Source organism: Poromitra crassiceps (assembly GCF_964638095.1).
Source record: "Poromitra crassiceps genome assembly, chromosome: 21".
Lineage (NCBI taxonomy): Eukaryota > Metazoa > Chordata > Actinopteri > Beryciformes > Melamphaidae > Poromitra > Poromitra crassiceps.
Window position 1 is genome coordinate 13,664,679 of NC_139638.1, and position 21,644 is coordinate 13,686,322.

Sequence of the window (21,644 nt, forward strand, 5' to 3'; positions counted from 1 at the left end):
CTGAGGACTGAGGAGGGACATTATAGAAGTGTAATTTTGTCACTGATAGAAGCCACGTTCCCTGCTGGCTGACACAGTGACACTGCTGTTGTATATTCATAGTTTTCTCCTGATTCTGTTTGGTGTGGTGGGAGGAGAGGGGGGCGGGGCCAGACTGAGACTGTTTAGTGTGGTGGGAGGAGAGGGGGGCGGGGCCAGACTGAGACTGTTTGGTGTGGTGGGAGGAGAGGGGGGCGGGGCCAGACTGAGACTGTTTGGTGTGGTGGGAGGAGAGGGGGGCGGGGTCAGACTGAGACTGTTTGGTGTGGTGGGAGGAGAGGGGGGCGGGGCCAGACTGAGACTGTTTGGTGCGGTGGGAGGAGAGGGGGGCGGGGTCAGACTGAGACTGTTTGGTGTGGTGGGAGGAGAGGGGGGCGGGGCCAGACTGAGACTGTTTGGTGCGGTGGGAGGAGAGGGGGGCGGGGCCAGACTGAGACTGTTTGGTGCGGTGGGAGGAGAGGGGGGCGGGGCCAGACTGAGACTGTTTGGTGTGGTGGGAGGAGAGGGGGGCGGGGCCAGACTGAGACTGTTTGGTGTGGTGGGAGGAGAGGGGGGCGGGGCCAGACTGAGACTGTTTGGTGTGGTGGGAGGAGAGGGGGGCGGGGCCAGACTGAGACTGTTTGGTGTGGTGGGAGGAGAGGGGGGCGGGGCCAGACTGAGACTGTTTGGTGTGGTGGGAGGAGAGGGGGGCGGGGCCAGACTGAGACTGTTTGGTGTGGTGGGAGGAGAGGGGGGCGGGGCCAGACTGAGACTGTTTGGTGTGGTGGGAGGAGAGGGGGGCGGGGCCAGACTGAGACTGTTTGGTGTGGTGGGAGGAGAGGGGGGCGGGGCCAGACTGAGACTGTTTGGTGTGGTGGGAGGAGAGGGGGGCGGGGCCAGACTGAGACTGTTTGGTGTGGTGGGAGGAGAGGGGGGCGGGGCCAGACTGAGACTGTTTGGTGCGGTGGGAGGAGAGGGGGGCGGGGCCAGACTGAGACTGTTTGGTGTGGTGGGAGGAGAGGGGGGCGGGGCCAGACTGAGACTGTTTGGTGTGGTGGGAGGAGAGGGGGGCGGGGCCAGACTGAGACTGTTTGGTGTGGTGGGAGGAGAGGGGGGCGGGGCCAGACTGAGACTGTTTGGTGTGGTGGGAGGAGAGGGGGGCGGGGCCAGACTGAGACTGTTTGGTGTGGTGGGAGGAGAGGGGGGCGGGGCCAGACTGAGACTGTTTGGTGTGGTGGGAGGAGAGGGGGGCGGGGCCAGACTGAGACTGGTGTGGTGGGAGGAGAGGGGGGCGGGGCCAGACTGAGACTGTTTGGTGTGGTGGGAGGAGAGGGGGGCGGGGTCAGACTGAGACTGTTTGGTGTGGTGGGAGGAGAGGGGGGCGGGGCCAGACTGAGACTGTTTGGTGCGGTGGGAGGAGAGGGGGGCGGGGTCAGACTGAGACTGTTTGGTGTGGTGGGAGGAGAGGGGGGCGGGGCCAGACTGAGACTGTTTGGTGCGGTGGGAGGAGAGGGGGGCGGGGCCAGACTGAGACTGTTTGGTGTGGTGGGAGGAGAGGGGGGCGGGGCCAGACTGAGACTGTTTGGTGTGGTGGGAGGAGAGGGGGGCGGGGTCAGACTGAGACTGTGTGCGGGCGTTAAATTCTCCTGGGATCAGTGCTCAATGACTCGGTTATTATGAAGCTGTTCTCAGTTATGAACCATAAAGCCATTTCCATCTCAACACACTCCACCTGTTTTATTATGTCCAGCAGCCTCTTCTGGTGTCTGCTTGTCTCCTTGTATGCCTGCGATGGTGCATGTGTGCTCAGGTGTCTACAATATGCACCTGCCCAGCAGAGCGGTCAGTACCTGGACTGAAGGGACAGCGCAAATGTGGATTAGTTGATTGACAGCAAATGAATTGGCAACTATTTTTTTATAATCGATTGTTCCTCCTATTTTTAAGAAAGAAAAAGAAAATACTGTAGTATAATCCTCTTGTTCCAGCTTCTTAAATATGATTATTTTCTGCCTTGCTGTGTTTTTACTCTTCTATGATGGTCGACATTTGAGGATGTCATCTTAGGCTTTGGGGGAAAAGTGACATTTTTCACCATGTTGTGACATCTTTACAGACTAGGGATGTTCATCAATTATCGAAAATCGATAATTGATCGTTAAGGAATTGATTCGATCATGTGGAATTTTGATCGATTATTATTATTATTATTATTATATATATATATTTTTTTGCGGACTAGGTTTGGGTGGAATTCCTTCCTCCTCGCCCCACTCCATTGCACAGCCGACTAACGTGAGGTGGAGCTTCATATAGTCTCTAGTTTTCTGGCTGGGCACGGGCCTTTGTGCCAACAAAACTGTTTTAAACATGGGGAATTCACACCGGCATGCGCCGGGGACACAAACAAACGTCTGCGGACCTCAGTGAGGCTCAGGCCTGTTGATTTGACTCTTGTGCTGTCAGCTAAGCTGGAAGACGCGATTGCCTTACATCATGTATCCTGACATGTAACATGTTTGTTTACCTGGCCACAGCACTAGTGTCTGATATTCTTACTACACAGCGGCATCGCCATTATAGCTGGCCGAGAACGCGCAACGTTATTACCAGACCAGAGTAAAATAATAATAATAATAATAATAATAATAATAATAATATTATTATTACGCTATCGATAATCAATAATTGATCGTTAATTTTCCCGATTTTCGATTATGGAAATTGTTCAAAATGAACATCCCTATTACAGACCAAACGAGTCGAACTAGCGCTGGAAACTGCTTGCTGGTAATGTTAATCCCATGTCAGAAAAAGTCTCCAGATTTGTCGTGTTAGTCTCTTCTGAGAAAGATTGTGTCCAGGGTCTGAAAAGTTGTCTCGAGTTGGATGCAGCAAAAAAAAAAAAAAAAAAATTAACCAAAAAACTTTGAATATATTCGAACATTTTGCAGGCATTTAACTCATTGAGTGCCAGCCACTTTTGGAGAACGGATGCTCCCAGTGCCAGAGTTTCAGAGCGTTTTCAGTGATTTCTCGAGGCCCACAGAATATTGTGTGATATTACTATGTAAACACCGAACACGCCCAAAGAACGATGAGACTCTCTTCTATCATCAGCAAAAAAAAGTTTATTGATATCATTTTCCGTTCTTTAGTTATGAGCCAGAGAAGATAGGTTGATTTCACCAAAAAGATACGTTTCAAATTAGAAGCTGAGATAATTAGCCTTTTGTGAAATGAAGCATTTCAAGCACATGACTGACTCTGAAGCTAATATTTTCTGATGTGACACCTCAAAAATAATTTCCTTCAATAAAACAGTGAAAACAAAGGAATTTTGTTTGGCAAAATAATATTTTTTAGCTGCAACCAGCAGCGCTGGCCCCTGCATGCGCTGCTGGTTGCAGCTTCTTGCTGGTCTTGATTTACTGCTGGTGGGCATCAGATATTCTAGCTTGCCAATCTGTCCATCGAGCCTGCTGTCTGGGTCTGTCTGGGTCGGTGTTGTATGCTGCCCTGCGTGCCCCACCCCCCACCCCTCAACTGCAAACCCCTCCTCCGTGGGTGTGTCTCTGGTGGCTCTCTGCTGAGTTTGCTCTGTACTGAAAAGTGCGCTACATCCAGCTTTTTTACAGCGTTCCGCGTGTATTTGTCGCCCGCTCCCATCGCTTCCAGTTGAGAATAATAACAACTCCACAACTAATCATGCGGATGGGCTATTGCAGCGGACACGGAGGGGCTCAATTGTGGCAGCAGATTGGCTGCTGCAGGCACAGCTAACGTTATGCTTCATGCATATCGATGCATACCGATGCGATTTCCGTTTCCCCATGACTTCTTCTCTCTTTTTTCCTCGCCTTTCTCTAATCTGGAGAGCACTGTCGCCACCTAATGGGTCCGTAAAATAGCTTTTACACATTCAACATCCACCATACTTTCACAGGAGATGGATCTGGCTTTGATCCACGTCCCACCGTCAAAAAACGCAATTGACGACTTTAGTCGTCATTGGCACTCTACCTTAGTATTTGAATTGACGACTATAGTCGTCATTGGCACTCAATGAGTTAAAGTTCGTTCAAACTTTATTTTGGGGAAAAGTGACAGCCCTAGTAGTTACTTTAACATACTCTGGAGTGAGAGTCTAGTAGTTACTTAACATACTCTGGAGTGAGAGGCTAGTAGTTACTTTAACATACTCTGGAGTGAGAGGCTAGTAGTTACTTTAACATACTCTGCAGTGACAGCCCTAGTAGTTACTTTAACATACTCTGGAGTGAGAGTCTAGTAGTTACTTTAACATACTCTGGAGTGAGAGTCTAGTAGTTACGTTAACATACTCTGGAGTGAGAGGCTAGTAGTTACTTTAACATACTCTGGAGTGAGAGGCTAGTAGTTACTTTAACATACTCTGGAGTGAGAGGCTAGTAGTTACTTTAACATACTCTGGACTGAGAGGCTAGTAGTTACTTTAACATACTCTGGAGTGAGAGTCTAGTAGTTACTTTAACATACTCTGGAGTGAGAGGCTAGTAGTTACTTTAACATACTCTGGAGTGAGAGGCTAGTAGTTACTTAACATACTCTGGAGTGAGAGGCTAGTAGTTACTTAACATACTCTGGAGTGAGAGGCTAGTAGTTACTTAACATACTCTGGAGTGAGAGGCTAGTAGTTACTTAACATACTCTGGAGTGAGAGGCTAGTAGTTACTAGGGGTGGGAATCACCAGATGCCCACGATACGATACTGAAACGATACTTGAGTCACGATACGATAGTATTGCGATACTGCGATATTTTCGATATTGCGATATATCGATGTTGCGATATATTGAATATTGCGATATTTCGATATATTGCGATTTCTTACTTTTTCAACTGCAAATGATGTCCCCAAAGGAAAACTTTGTCAACATCTGGTTTATATAAGAACAATTTTTCAGTCTGTACATCTGACTTCAACCATTTTATTGCAGCAACATTGTCAAGTAGACAGACCAACAACTTTCATAAAGTCATGTCATAGTTGCATGCACCTGACAAACTGAACTGTTTGTTACAGTCTACTTACAGTCCACCTTAACTGGATGTGTGTGTGTGGACTACTGTACTTATGTAGTTTTTGCAACTTCACTTCACTTACACAAAACATTTTGTGCAGATCATTCAGTAACTGGGGAATTTGGCTGTTATGACAAAACTGTTACTGTTAAAACAAAATGAAAATATGCTACCGTTTGTTTACTGCTGGCCTTGGAACTAAAGTTTATAGTAGCCCGGTGGCCTGGCATGGCCTGCAAAAAAAAAATTTTTTTTTTTTTTTTTTTTTTTTTTTTTTTTTTTTTTTGCAATATCGATATTTGGCGTCCAAATATCGATACGATATCGTCAGGCAAAATATCGCGATACTGTGGTGTATCGATTTTTTCCCCCACCCCTAGTAGTTACTTTAACATACTCTGGAGTGAGAGGCTAGTAGTTACTTTAACATACTCTGGAGTGAGAGGCTAGTAGTTACTTTAACATACTCTGGAGTGAGAGGCTAGTAGTTACTTAACATACTCTGGAGTGAGAGGCTAGTAGTTACTTAACATACTCTGGAGTGAGAGGCTAGTAGTTACTTTAACATACTCTGGAGTGAGAGGCTAGTAGTTACTTAACATACTCTGGAGTGAGAGGCTAGTAGTTACTTTAACATACTCTGGAGTGAGAGGCTAGTAGTTACTTTAACATACTCTGGAGTGAGAGGCTAGTAGTTACTTTAACATACTCTGGAGTGAGAGGCTAGTAGTTACTTTAACATACTCTGGAGTGAGAGGCTAGTAGTTACTTTAACATACTCTGGAGTGAGAGTCTAGTAGTTACTTTAACATACTCTGGAGTGAGAGGCTAGTAGTTACTTTAACATACTCTGGAGTGAGAGGCTAGTAGTTACTTTAACATACTCTGGACTGAGAGGCTAGTAGTTACTTAACATACTCTGGAGTGAGAGGCTAGTAGTTACTTTAACATACTCTGGAGTGAGAGGCTAGTAGTTACTTTAACATACTCTGGAGTGAGAGTCTAGTAGTTACTTTAACATACTCTGGAGTGAGAGGCTAGTAGTTACTTTAACATACTCTGGAGTGAGAGGCTAGTAGTTACTTTAACATACTCTGGACTGAGAGGCTAGTAGTTACTTAACATACTCTGGAGTGAGAGTCTAGTAGTTACTTTAACATACTCTGGAGTGAGAGGCTAGTAGTTACTTTAACATACTTTGAGGCATAATCGATGGTGATATGAAGTCAAGGTATTATCCATGTGCTTATGCTTTGTCTCATTTCTCTTCCCTCCTAGTTGATCTGTGATCTCTCCTCCTTGACTGACCACTCGTCTCCTTCTCTCTCCTCCTTGACTGACCACTCGTCTCCTCTCTCCTTCCCTCCGTAGACTCGCAGCGCTCCCACCTGTCCTCCTTCACCATGAAGCTGATGGACAAGTTCCACTCTCCCAAGATCAAGAGGACTCCGTCCAAGAAGGGCAAGCAGCTGCAGCCAGAGCCCGCGGTCAAGAGCACCGAGAAACCCGTCAACAAGGTGTGTGTGTGTGTGTGTGTGTGTGTGTGTGTGTGTGTGTGTGTGTGTGTGTGTGTGTGTGCGTGTGCGTGTGCGCGTGCGCGTGCGCGTGCGCGTGTGTGCATGTTGGTGTCTGTGTTCCTGTCTGATGCTTTGTGCTGCCAGTCTCCATTGTGTCTGGCTGAACGCACGTTTCCCTGGCTGCGAGTTCCCACAGCGCCCCCAGACGCTGTGGTGGCTGGCTGTGGTACAGCAGGTGTCTGGACATACTGTATAAAGACATGAATGGAGCTGGGCTGTTTCCTGAATGAGCTCCTCCACTGCCTCTCAAGGCTTTTGGCCTAATGAGTCTATTCCCCAGCAGCACCAAGATGGCTCCACGCCACATCACCTGATGGAGGCTTTCTGAAGTGTGGCCCGGCCGCGACACACCAGGAGATTAGATATATTATTTATTATTTATATTTATATTATTATTATATTTTACAGGCTAGATTCCTGTGATGGTCCAAATACTAAATAGGTTGTATGTACTGTACATACAGCTGGACGATAATTCAATATCATCATTTATTGTCTTTCAGTGGAATCATATTGTGATAAATACATTAATATCGTGACAAGCATTTCTGCTTTCCACATTGATGATGACAAGCAAATCTTACTTCAAAACTCTGATCAAATGAGGTGTGGTAGGAAGGAATAATATTTGAACATTTCAGTTGTGTTTGACATCACACCTAACATTACCATTCAGCTTCAGTGAGATGAACATTAATTTCATTATTTAATATCCTTTTTAATACATGAACCATATCATATCATATTGATATTCTAAATTATAAAAATCCTTATGATATTGATTATATCCATATCACCCAGACAAATATATGATATGGTGTATAATATTATATAGTATTATATGGTGCTAAGCATTAGCTTTACATTCTGTACACAGCTTATCGAGGGTGCATTTTTGCAGGGTTAAAGAGCTTGTCAAATGTGCAGCGTTCTCATCATAATCCTAAGTAGTTCTGTAGTTCAAAGTACTGCATGTATTGATTAGGACATGTTTGCATTATTTCCCCTCTCTAGAAGGTGAGTCGACTGGAGGAGCAGGAGAAGGAGGTGGTCAGGGCCCTGAAGTACTTCAAGACAATCGTGGACAAAATGGTGGTGGAGAAGAAGGTGCTAGAGATGTTGCCCGGCTCAGCCAGCAAAGTGCTGGAAGCCATCCTGCCTCTGGTTCAGGTGGAGGCCAGGATACAACACAGGTGAGCCCCATAAGTCTCTGTTTTTATAACACACTGGATACAACACAGGTGAGCCAGAAGTCTCTGTTTTTATAACACACTGGAAGTCAAAGTTAGGCCAATATTTGAAATCTTTTATTCCTGTTCCTAAAATGATCCAGAGGCACAACATTTAATGGATAGTGTGTTTGTTGACAAAGTGATGCTTCTTGCACAGATTGGAACCTTCCTGATTTTTTCTTCTTCCCGAAATGGAAATGGAAATAGACATGAATCTGTATTTTTACTAACTGCTCTTTGCTCTCAGTATGCTGTCTTTCCCCATGAATAATTGATATGATAGCATTTGATGTACACATCGTCAATTCAGTTCTTAGCATTCTTGTGTCTTGACATAGTCCATGTAATAGTTGGTATGCATGGAGGACATGTTGGAACTGGTATGGTGTGACCTACCTACCTACCTCTCATTGAGCAGCTTCAGAAGATTGCGGATATGTCCTGTGGCAATAGAATGTGTCAGACACAGAGTAAATCCCTCACTCCAAGGCTTCCTGGAAGTGTACAGACCAGATACCTGAAGTCTATATTCATTCATATTCACTCATATTGACGTGGCACTTACTTCATCAGGATCAGGAATGTGGCGTTTAGGAGAAGGAATGAGGGGAATTTATTAATTGGCAATAGAATTAGTTTGAATAAATAAAAGTATGTTTATTTGAGTTTAAGTGTCTTTGAGTATCTAGAAAAGTGCTACAGTATACAAGTATAATGAATTATTATTGTATGCATCTGTGTAAGGAACCTTGGGGGAGCTTGGAATGAGCGTCAGACATGTTGGAACTTCTCTCTCTGTGTTTCTGTTCCATCACTCAGTGCAGATGAAGGTGTGGAGGTCAGAGGTGACACACTTTGTCTCTCCCAGTCCTGTTTAGGAGTGATTGATGGATGGACGTTACTGTCTTTGAGAGGGTTTGACCCCAGTTCCATGGAGTCAAACCCTACCAGATCACACCAGCTTAGTGTTTAGCCTTAGGGCACCATCTGCCCCTTTCAGTTGAGCATCACTCCCGCTAGCTAGCTAGTGAAATCACAACCTTTTAAAGGAAACACCAGACCTTTTTTTGGCAAATAGGCTTGTTTAACGCGTGACAAAGAATAGTTTCGCTGATATGTTATTAGTGCTTTTTAGAGGTTGCTTGTGTCATCTGGTAAATATGCACAGTACTCTGTAGTGATGTGATCTAAATCAATACTGGGCAAACATCTGGAAACTAGCTGAAGCTCCAGCCAGTCTTCTCACCACACCAAATCCATAAATGTGCTTATTTGCCAAAAGGTTAGTGTTTCCTTTAATGCTTGATCCTGTAGACTCATGTCTCAATGTCTCACTTAACTGTAGGACTAGAGACATGCTGACTGTAATGTCTCACTGTAACTGTAGGACTAGAGACATGATGACTGTAATGTCTCACTGTAACTGTAGGACTAGAGACATGATGACTGTAATGTCTCACTTAACTGTAGGACTAGAGACATGATGACTGTAATGTCTCACTGTAACTGTAGGACTAGAGACATGATGACTGTAATGTCTCACTGTAACTGTAGGACTAGAGACATGATGACTGTAATGTCTCACTGTAACTGTAGGACTAGAGACATGATGACTGTAATGTCTCACTTAACTGTAGGACTAGAGACATGATGACTGTAATGTCTCACTTAACTGTAGGACTAGAGACATGATGACTGTAATGTCTCACTGTAACTGTAGGACTAGAGACATGATGACTGTAATGTCTCACTGTAACTGTAGGACTAGAGACATGATGACTGTAATGTCTCACTGTAACTGTAGGACTAGAGACATGATGACTGTAATGTCTCACTTAACTGTAGGACTAGAGACATGATGACTGTAATGTATCAATGTCTCACTGTAACTGTAGGACTAGAGACATGATGACTGTAATGTCTCACTTAACTGTAGGACTAGAGACATGATGACTGTAATGTATCAATGTCTCACTGTAACTGTAGGACTAGAGACATGATGACTGTAATGTCTCACTGTAACTGTAGGACTAGAGACATGCTGACTGTAATGTCTCACTGTAACTGTAGGACTAGAGACATGATGACTGTAATGTCTCACTTAACTGTAGGACTAGAGACATGATGACTGTAATGTATCAATGTCTCACTGTAACTGTAGGACTAGAGACATGATGACTGTAATGTCTCACTTAACTGTAGGACTAGAGACATGATGACTGTAATGTATCAATGTCTCACTGTAACTGTAGGACTAGAGACATGATGACTGTAATGTCTCACTGTAACTGTAGGACTAGAGACATGCTGACTGTAATGTCTCACTGTAACTGTAGGACTAGAGACATGCTGACTGTAATGTCTCACTGTAACTGTAGGACTAGAGACATGCTGACTGTAATGTCTCACTGTAACTGTAGGACTAGAGACATGATGACTGTAATGTATCAATGTCTCACTGTAACTGTAGGACTAGAGACATGATGACTGTAATGTCTCAATGTAACTGTAGGACTAGAGACATGATGACTATAATCTCTCACTTAACTGTAGGACTAGAGACATGCTGACTGTAATGTCTCAATGTCTCACTGTAACTGTAGGACTAGAGACATGCTGACTGTAATGTCTCACTGTAACTGTAGGACTAGAGACATGATGACTGCAATGTCTCACTGTAACTGTAGGACAAGATACATGATGACTGCTCATTCAAAGCTGAAGACTCATAGAGGATCCTATGTATGTCCAGTCAGTGTAACCCACAGTCCCCTAGTTTGGGTTGGGGTTAGGGTTACCCTAACCTGGGCTGTGGGGTTAGGGTTAGCCTAACCCCACAGTCCCCAGTTTGCATCATCTTTCTAGGCCAAACCTCTCCAGCTTTCCAACTGGTTCCCCATCCCTCAAACCCTTCCTCTAACTCCCCTAGCTACAGATGTCTCCCACTTAGCTCAGGACTAAGCTACATATGTCTCCCACCTAGCTCAGGACTAAGCTACATATGTCTCCCACCTAGCTCAGGACTAAGCCACAGATGTCTCCCACTTAGCTCAGGACTAAGCTACATATGTCTCCCACCTAGCTCAGGACTAAGCTACAGATGTCTCCCACTTAGCTCAGGACTAAGCTACAGATGTCTCCCACCTAGCTCAGGACTAATTAAGCTACAGATGTCTCCCACCTAGCTCAGGACTAATTAAGCTACAGATGTCTCCCACCTAGCTCAGGACTAATTAAGCTACAGATGTCTCCCACCTAGCTCAGGACTAATTAAGCTACATATGTCTCCCACCTAGCTCAGGACTAATTAAGCTACAGATGTCTCCCACCTAGCTCAGGACTAATTAAGCTACAGATGTCTCCCACCTAGCTCAGGACTAATTAAGCTACAGATGTCTCCCACCTAGCTCAGGACTAAGCTACAGATGTCTCCCGCTTAGCTCAGGACTAAGCTACAGATGTCTCCCGCTTAGCTCAGGACTAAGCCACAGATGTCTCCCACTTACTCAGGACTAAGCTTTGTAGAGACAGTGTTAGCTCAGTGCTAAGCTGTGTAGAGACAGTAGTGTTAGCTCAGGACTAAGCTTTGTAGAGACAGTGTTAGCTCAGTGCTAAGCTGTGTAGAGACAGTAGTGTTAGCTCAGGGCTAAGCTGTGTAGAGACAGTGTTAGCTCAGGACTAAGCTGTGTAGAGACAGTGTTAGCTCAGGACTAAGCTGTGTAGAGACAGTGTTAGCTCAGGGCTAAGCTGTGTGGAGACAGTGTTAGCTCAGGACTAAGCTGTGTAGGGCTGTGCGATTTTGCCTAAAACTAAAATTGACGATTTTTTCTCTCAAAACCCGATTTTCGATTTAGATTTATTATACTATTATACTTCTCTAAACATTTGTTGCCCTGCAGAGCTCTTTTCCCCCCTTTTTTCCATAATTGACAATTTACGCTTTTACTCTGAAGGTAGAACAACTCAACTTCCTGTTTTAGCTTGCCGCTGCTATGCTTAACTTCCTGGCTGTTGCTTGCTAACTTGACACTGGTGGATTTGCGTGTTCCTCGGTGAGATAATTATATTAGTGTCTAAGCGACCACCCGTGCTCGGAGTTATATCTGTACTAGAATAACACAAAGTCACAACAGGAATGCGTGGAACTGCGATAGCAGTTAGGGGGAAATTCAGACACACAGGGACAGGTGAGTCAGCTGAGGCAGCCATGAATACAGCCAATCTATCAGTACTCGGTGGCCTCACGTGTTGTTTTGTTATTATGTGAACTGTAAAGGCAACGTTTCATCGTCCGGTGATAATGTCTGTGTTCGTGTGCGCGCGTGAGTGTGTTGTGGCAATCGTTATCTTGTAGGCTACAGCCGGCAGTGCAACAAGCTGCTTTTTGGTCGGAGGTGTTGAAATAAGTCCATTGTGCTGCTGTTTTTAGTAGCAGTATCACAGCCTCTAGAGAGACTTTACAGCGGTGAGAATGGACAAGTAGCAGCATGCGTACATGATAGAGAGCCGCCCTGCGTAACGTACTTACCCTAGTTAAAGTGAAAATTAAATTAAAAAAAAAAAAACGATTTTACGATTTTCATTTTTTTAACATCGTCCTAACTAATTAATTCGATTACGATTCAAAATCGATTAATCGCACAGCCCTAGTAGAGACAGTGTTAGCTCAGGGCTAAGCTGTGTAGAGACTGTTAGCTCAGGGCTAAGCTGTGTAGAGACAGTGTTAGCTCAGGACTAAGCTGTGTAGAGACAGTGTTAGCTCAGGACTAAGCTGTGTAGAGACAGTGTTAGCTCAGGGCTAAGCTGCGTAGAGACAGTGTTAGCTCAGGGCTAAGCTGTGTAGAGACAGTGGACAGATATTCCAGTGTACTGTGAATCAGCTGCAGCGTGTTGGCACAGGCCTGGCCACGCCCTGGGGTTGGTTCTGAATGCAGATACACATTCTCCTGTTAGCGGCACCACAAACAACCTTTTTCCAACCCGCATTCTAGTCAAATGTACCCACAGTTCCTCAGCAACCCCCCCCCCAAAGAAGGTAGACCTTCTTGTTTTGATGTCATTGTTCTCACCATCTAACATGTATGACCCCTGTTTTCCCCTCCACTCCCCTCTCATGGCTCCTTCTACTTTCTGCACCTCTGGTTTCCACCTTGTTTCACTCCTTGTCTCCCGCTTGTCTACACTCATATCATGCGCCCACCCCGCCCGCCAACAGCTCGGCACTGTCGTCCTGCCATAACCGCGTCTACCAGAGTCTGGCCAACCTCATCCGCTGGTCAGACCAGGTGATGCTGGATGGCATCGACTTGGAGGACAAGGAAAACGTGGTGACGGTCACCAGTGTCATCAAAGCAGTGCTGGATGGAGTAAAGGTGGGTTCTGCATGTACCATAGGGAAGGCAGGGGAAAGTATCCAACCATATATATTATCTAGACCCCAATAGAAGCGGAATACTCACTCATCTGTAGAGAAGCACTTTATATAGCAGCGTTTATAAACAGGGGAGACTCACTCATCTGTAGAGAAGCACTTTATATAGCAGCGTTTATATACAGGGGAGACTCACTCATCTGTAGAGAAGCACTTTATATAGCAGCGTTTATATACAGGGGAGACTCACTCATCTGTAGAGAAGCACTTTATATAGCAGCGTTTATATACAGGGGAGACTCACTCATCTGTAGAGAAGCACTTTATATAGCAGCGTTTATATACAGGGGAGACTCACTCATCTGTAGAGAAGCACTTTATATAGCAGCGTTTATATACAGGGGAGAGAGAGAGAGAGAGAACGGTCTCTAGAGAAAACTGCAAACTTGTTTTGGTCTTTCGATCCGCCTTCAGACGGTTCCGCAAAAGTCAGTTTGAGAGTCTGTATTTTGCTGTAATGTTGCTGGAGGAGTGTTGTTTAATTAATTGATTTGCGCAAACGTTAACAGCAGGCACTTATCGCCCATTATGTATTTTTAGCAACTGGATATCAGACTCTGATGTCACAATAGTTTGTTGAATGCCAATGCAATTCACCTGTGCCATTAAGGTTATATTGCCCGTTGCTTTCATTGCTCTCCTATTGCAGGAAGTGGGGGCGTGTCGTCACAGTTTGGGGGCGTGTCGTCACAGTTTGGGGGCGTGTCGTCACAGTTTGGGGGCGTATATATATGTATACGGCTATATGCATATAGCCAGTTTACATGCCAAGGGTTGCGTTTTAAAAAGATTCCACTCTGGAACCCGTTTCCAAAAGTTGCCGTCTTCCAGAAATGGTTCTCGTCCAAACAGCCTTAAGCGCAAATTATGCTTGAGCGAAATCGACTGCGCCGAGGGGGTCGCCGCAGCTGGGCGTCCTCTCGGCGCAGCTCGGCGTAGGGGGGCGTGCAGCTCCTCGAAAATGTGACTCCGCGCCGTCAACTCCTTGTTGTGAGGAATGAGGAAATGCCATTTCTTTATATAGCAGCGTCGATTTCTGCAGGCTCACCGGAATGAGTTTTGAAATGGAGGGACAATAAAATGTCCCCCCATAATGTCGATTGCAAGTTCTTGGTAAACGACACGATAACATTTTGGACATGTTTTGGACGAGTTACGTTCGAGTATGCACGGTCTCGCTGTCGCCGGCAAGGCTCCAAGTCGTGGCTGTGCAGAACCATGCCGGGCGCTTTAGAAATGCCTTATTTATTTTTTTGTATTATCGACTGTGGCCTCCTGTCTGTGGTGTTATAGACGAGGACCTCCTGTGTGTGGTGTTATAGAGGAGGACCTCCTGTGTGTGATGTTATAGAGGAGGACCTCATGTGTGGTGTTATAGAGGAGGACCTCCTGTGTGTGATGTTATAGAGGAGGACCTCCTGTGTGTGGTGTTATAGAGGAGGACCTCATGTGTGGTGTTATAGAGGAGGACCTCCTGTGTGTGATGTTATAGAGGAGGACCTCATGTGTGTGATGTTATAGAGGAGGACCTCATGTGTGGTGTTATAGAGGAGGCACTAAGGTCTGGCAACGGTGTGCTTCTATCAACAGGAATTGGTGAAACTGACCATAGAGAAACAGGAGCAGCCGTCACCGACCAGCCCGAACAAGCCAGTACCTCTACAGTCTGCTGTCGCTGCAGAGAGGTGAGTGAGTTCAGCGTGCGCGCTCTGCAATACAAACGCATAAATACTAACCCTACACAGACATACATGTACACACTAAATACTAACCCTACACAGACATACATGTACACACTAAATACTAACCCTACACAGACATACATGTACACACTAAATACTAACCCTACACAGACATACATGTACACACTAAATACTAACCCTACACAGACATACTGTACATGTACACACTAAATACTAACCCTACACAGACATACATGTACACACTAAATACTAACCCTACACAGACATACATGTACACACTAAATACTAACCCTACACAGACATACATGTACACACTAAATACTAACCCTACACAGACATACACGTACACACTAAATACTAACCCTACACAGACATACATGTACACACTAAATACTAACCCTACACAGACATACCTCTACACACTAAATACTAACCCTAACCCTACACAGACATACATGTACACACTAAATACTAACCCTACACAGACATACCTCTACACACTAAATACTAACCCTACACAGACATACCTGTACACACTAAATACTAACCCTACACAGACATACCTCTACACACTAAATACTAACCCTACACAGACATACCTCTACACACTAAATACTAACCCTACACAGACATACCTCAACACACTAAATACTAACCCTACACAGACATACCTCTACACACTAAATACTAACCCTACACAGACATACCTCTACACACTAAATACTAACCCTACACAGACATACCTCTACACACTAAATACTAACCCTACACAGACATACCTCTACACACTAAATACTAACCCTACACAGACATACCTCTACACACTAAATACTAACCCTACACAGACATACATGTACACACTAAATACTAACCCTACACAGACATACCTCTACACACTAAATACTAACCCTACACAGACATACCTCTACACACTAAATACTAACCCTACACAGACATACATGTACACACTAAATACTAACCCTACACAGACATACATGTACACACTAAATACTAACCCTACACAGACATACATGTACACACTAAATACTAACCCTACACAGACATACATGTACACACTAAATACTAACCCTACACAGACATACTGTACATGTACACACTAAATACTAACCCTACACAGACATACATGTACACACTAAATACTAACCCTACACAGACATACAGTACATGTACACACTAAATACTAACCCTACACAGACATACATGTACACACTAAATACTAACCCTACACAGACATACATGTACACACTAAATACTAACCCTACACAGACATACCTCTACACACTAAATACTAACCCTACACAGACATACCTCTACACACTAAATACTAACCCTACACAGACATACATGTACACACTAAATACTAACCCTACACAGACATACATGTACACACTAAATACTAACCCTACACAGACATACAGTACATGTACACACTAAATACTAACCCTACACAGACATACAGTACATGTACACACTAAATACTAACCCTACACAGACATACATGTACACACTAAATACTAACCCTACACAGACATACAGTACATGTACACACTAAATACTAACCCTACACAGACATACAGTACATGTACACACTAAATACTAACCCTACACAGACATACAGTACATGTACACACTAAATACTAACCCTACACAGACATACCTCTACACACGCTCACTGAGACGGCGTTCATTCTGTGTGTAGCAGTGTGTCATCAGAGAAGCCCCTGATAGATCGGGAGCAAGAGATCTCCAATAAGGCGTCTCCGGCAGCGACACCTGCAGAGGCGGCCCCGGACGTACCGGACGAGGAGGTCGCCCCTCCCAAACCTCCCCTTCCCGAGGCCAAGATGGCCGAGCTCAGGTGAGCTGTGCACCCACTGCCTTGTTGTAATATTCTTAAATGAATCATCTCTTCGTTTCCTCCTCCAGTAAAAAGATCCTGTAGGTTATGTGAGAAGGTTCAGTAGGTTCTGTGAGAAGGTTCAGTAGGTTCTGTGAAAAGGTTCACTAGGTTCTGTAGGTTCTGTGAAAAGGTTCACTAGGTCCTGTAGGTTCTGTGAAAAGGTTCACTAGGTTCTGTAGGTTATGTGAGAAGGTTCACTAGGTTCAGTAGGTTCTGTGAAAAGGTTCACTAGGTTCTGTAGGTTCTGTGAGAAGGTTCACTCGGTTCAGTAGATTCTGTGAAAAGGTTCACTATGTTCAGTAGGTTCTGTGCGGGTATTGGCTTCCACATAACCTCACAGCTGAAGCCGCTGAGATAAGCAGGTGGTCCAGCTGATGTACCAGACTCAGCTGTTCATTGACCTTCAATCAGTTGAGTAGTTTGTGTGGAGCCTCTTTGTTGATGTCAGAGAAGCCAGAGACTTTCAGAGAACATTTAGTGGCACCAAAGCAGAAGTGCTCTGTTTTACAGTGCCATGTTTATTCACCTTACTCCTGTTTTACAGTGCCATGTTTATTCACCTTACTCCTGTTTCGTGAGAAGTCAAGTTGATTCATTTCTGTAAATGTTGAACATACTTCTAATGAGGAATAAAGCCAGGTTGTAGGATGTTGGTGTGTAAGGGGGATTTCCATATGTCTCTTTCATTTTCAGTGCATTGAGACTTGTGTTGTTTGGTGTATTTTGTATTTTGTGATGCACGTACAAAGTCATTTCCATGTGATTCTGCTGCCGGTATCCAAAGGCTACAAATCCTCCACACCTTAAAAACCTCGACTCTTCCTCTCGCTTTTTAGGCTTTTGGTATGGCCCACTTTCCTTTCTTACTCTTTCTGCTCTGTCTCTCTCTCCATTTGTTGTCTCTGTGGATTCTGGGAACAGAGCACAGTTGAGTGCTGACGCTGGCCAAAGGAGACCCTCCCAGAAGGAGAAGTATGTCAGCCCTTAGGATCACCCCTCTCCATTATAACATCCCACCTAGACCCCCATAAACCTTCTGGATTGGATGAACATGCTTTGACTTGCATGTTTGCATTCTCCCAAAGTTTGTGTCATCTTGGCATTTACTGAAGCATTCATCATCCAATCAGACGACCAGTGCATGAGAGTGAGTGACTGACCTATCCAGTAGGGCTGTAACAATATGCATATCCGTATTGAACCATTTACATACAAGGCTTTAGGTTCAATACGCTTTGCAAACCCAATGAATCTTTCACTGCTGAACAGTGCAAGTCCTCTTATCATAGTCCTTATATCAGTCCTTATATTTGGTTTGGTTTGGTTTGGTTTATTTCGGATCAAGAATGCATAAAAAACCATTACAAATTTACATTAATACAGTAGTAGAAAAAAAAAAAAAAAGTACACAATATGTAAATCGAAAGTAAAATGATCCAAGGATAGCCCAGTAAAGCAGCTTAAAGTTACTAACTAGAAGCCTGCTTATTTCCACTGGGGTCCTTCAAATATCAAAACCTTAGTATTACACAACTGTACTTTATAAAAGAAAAACAGAAAAAAGAAAGAAATATCATATCAGTCTTCATATCATAGTAAACTAAAACTGAGAGAAAGATGGAAGGTGTTAAAAACAAAGTCTTAAAGGTCTGGAAAATGCTTGATTTTAACAGTCATGTTTTCAAGGTTAGGAATATGCTTGAATTTGAATATATTCCTTGAAAAGGGCTTGACTTAACTTGCTTTTCAACATAATTTGGTGTTTCATCGACACAATCACTAATGCAGACCAAAAATCTTTTAATATCTGAAATGAAACGATCCTGTCGTCATATTTAGTGTCGCCTGACGTCTCACACAAGATGCGGAGCGGAGCAGACATCGGAGTGGACCGGAGCTAGATTGACTGACATGGGCTCTGCAATGAAATGGGGCGTTTTTCCTTTCAGCTCCACTCCATGACTCCATGTCATGAGGGCGACCATCTGTTCTCAGCACTGTGCTGAGCAAAGTGCTTGAATTTTACTCTTAAAAGGCTGCACACCAACCCTGTAAAAAAAACTGTTGTAAATTGAAATAAAAAAAACTAGAGTGTCAAAATAATCAAATAAATTTAACTTTTTAATATCAAGGAAATTTCTCTGGCATTTCTACTTTTTTGCTTTATCGAAAATGTACAGAACCGTGACACCACTGTGTCGTATCAGACCGAACCGCGCGTTTGATTAACCGTTACAATCCTACTATCCAGTGTCTGTCTTTTGCTGGGCTCCACATCATGACCCCTTCATTCCAGTGGTGTTCTGTTTCCTTGCCCCATTTGGACCTGGTATTAAGTGAACTAACTTAACTCCCTGAGACAAGCAGGAACGCTCCATATCAAAGCTGACAGACAGAAGCTATCATGATGACATCCTCACTTTCATCTGGCTGTTGCTACATTGTGACACATTATCCTCTACAGGAGGGATGATGTGTGTTCATGCGTTCAGACATGGATTTGTGTGTGCATACATGGCAGAGAAAGTGTGTTGTACGTGTTGATTTGTGTGTGCATACATGGCAGAGAAAGTGTGTTGTACGTGTTGCTTGCCTTAACCGTCCATACTGACATTACTGTAGGGTGGAGAAACCTCCTACCTACCTGTTATTTGATTCTGTTGTCTGTGTTGATCTGTCAATAGTCCTCCACCCGCCCTGCCCCCAAAGAAGCGCCAGTCGGCTCCTTCACCCACCCGGGTGGCAGTGGTCGCCCCTATGAGCCGTGGGTCCAGCTTGCCCTGCAGTGTCCACAGACAGGTAAGAGTTGGACCAGATATTAGACAGGGCCCAGTCACCTGTCACAGCAGGAGAACCACTGAACCCAATCGATCAATCAATAACAGATTAGACCACACTAGAGGAGGGAGACTGTATTGGGTAGCAAATGTCAATTTCACTTGAAGGCCACACCAACACAAATCAATGCAGTAATGCATTAATTAATTGGCGGCGTCTGGGTAGTGGAGAGGTAAAACTACTCACCTACCACCAGGGGGTGTCTGGGTAGTGGAGAGGTAAAACTACTCACCTGCCACCGCGGAGACCCGGGTTCAATTCCCGCCAGCGGTACTTCTTGGCTTGGTCAGACGTTCCTACGAACACAATTGGCCATGTGTGCGGGTGGGAAACCGGTGGGGCATGAGTCCTGGTCGCTGCAATAGTGCCTCCTCTGGTCGGTCGGGGTGCCTGTTCATCGGGGAGGGGAACTGGGGGGGAATAGCATGATCCTCCCACGTGCTACGTCCTGCTGGGGAAACTCCTCGCTGTCAGGTGAAGAGAAGCGGCTGGCGACTGCACATGTATCAGAGGAAGCATGTGCTAGTCTACAGCTCTCCCCAGATCGGCATAGGGGGTGGAGCAACGACCGGGACAGCAGGGGGGATTGGCAAGTAAACTAACCAATAAGAAAGCTAACATCTCATTTGCTTTGTCTGCGCAGCAGCAAGACTATGAGCAGGAGTTCCTTCAGAGACGTTTCTCCGGGGGGAGCCAGTCGTACGGGGGCGACTCCCCGCGCCTCTCCCCATGCAGCAGTATGGGGAAGCTCAGCAAGTCTGATGAGCAGCTGTCTTCTCTGGAGCAGGACAGTGGTCAGTGCTCTCGCAACACCAGCTGTGAGACGCTCGGTAAGAATCCGTTGCTAATGTGCTTTGGCTCGTGAATATTGTTCACTGAAGGTGTTGAGGGCCAAGGTTTGATGTTAATAATGTTCTCCTTTTTCTCCCGTCTAGACAACACAGAGAACTACGACCCAGACTACGACTTCCTCCACCAGGACTTGTCAGTGGGGGACAACCTGCCCGCCGCCCCAGTGGGAGGGTGCCTAAGCCCCCTGCCCGAGTCTCACAGCGAGTCCTCTTCCCCCGTCCCTGGACAGCATGCCTCACACCCCCGCTTCAGTGCTCCACCTCCCCAGCAGGTCCCAGAATACTGGACCCCCCAAACCCATCAAATGAACCCCTTGTCCCGTGTCAGTGCGCCGCCCGCCCTGCCCCAGAAGAAGCGTCGCAGCGCCCAGGTCTCGCCCTTCCCTGACGGGTCGCGGGTTCTGTACGAGCGCTACCCCTCCCAATACGACAACCTATCAGAGGAGGAGATGCACCCTACACCGCCCTTCCCCCTCTTCACCTCCCTCTCGCCCATGCCCCAGACTAACGGGGGCGTGTTTGTTGCCCAGTACCTGGCCAGCGACAATGCAGATGGCAGCCCACCACCACTGCCAGAAAAGAAGAGCAAACACAGTAAGTGAGAGGAGGAGAAGGGGGGGTGGGGAGGGAGGAGAGAGGAGAGAGGAGGCAGGAGAGAGGAGGGAGGAGAAAGGAGGCAGGAGAGAGGAGGCAGGAGAGAGGAGAGAGGAGAGAGGAGGCAGGAGGCAGGAGAGAGGAGGCAGGAGAGAGGAGAGAGGAGGCAGGAGAGAGCAGGCAGGAGAGAGGAGAGAGGAGGCAGGAGAGAGGAGGCAGGAGAGAGGAGGCAGGAGAGAGGAGGGAGGAGAGAGGAGGCAGGAGAGAGGAGGCAGGAGGGAGGAGGCAGGAGAGAGGAGGCAGGAGGGAGGAGGCAGGAGAGAGGAGGCAGGAGAGAGGAGGCAGGAGGGAGGAGGCAGGAGAGAGGAGGCAGGAGAGAGGAGGCAGGAGAGAGGAGGCAGGAGAGAGGAGGCAG

General features: G+C 45.7%; 1 protein-coding gene across 4 annotated transcripts in view; it reads left to right on the plus strand.

Annotated features, from left to right (window-relative positions):
* rapgef1b (Rap guanine nucleotide exchange factor (GEF) 1b) overlaps positions 1–21,644 on the plus strand; it is a 90,095-nt gene that overhangs the window by 44,250 nt on the left and 24,201 nt on the right. For 2 of the 4 annotated variants that reach the window (XM_083657511.1, XM_083657508.1), the window contains exons 2-9: positions 6,454–6,599; positions 7,674–7,852; positions 13,107–13,263; positions 14,913–15,007; positions 16,746–16,904; positions 19,631–19,745; positions 20,428–20,614; positions 20,720–21,229. In XM_083657511.1, coding sequence (XP_083513637.1) covers positions 6,454–6,599; positions 7,674–7,852; positions 13,107–13,263; positions 14,913–15,007; positions 16,746–16,904; positions 19,631–19,745; positions 20,428–20,614; positions 20,720–21,229 — 1,548 coding nt within the window. The remainder of the gene's footprint in view (positions 1–6,453; positions 6,600–7,673; positions 7,853–13,106; positions 13,264–14,912; positions 15,008–16,745; positions 16,905–19,630; positions 19,746–20,427; positions 20,615–20,719; positions 21,230–21,644) is intronic. The other 2 variants (XM_083657509.1, XM_083657510.1) reach the window with 2 other exon arrangements.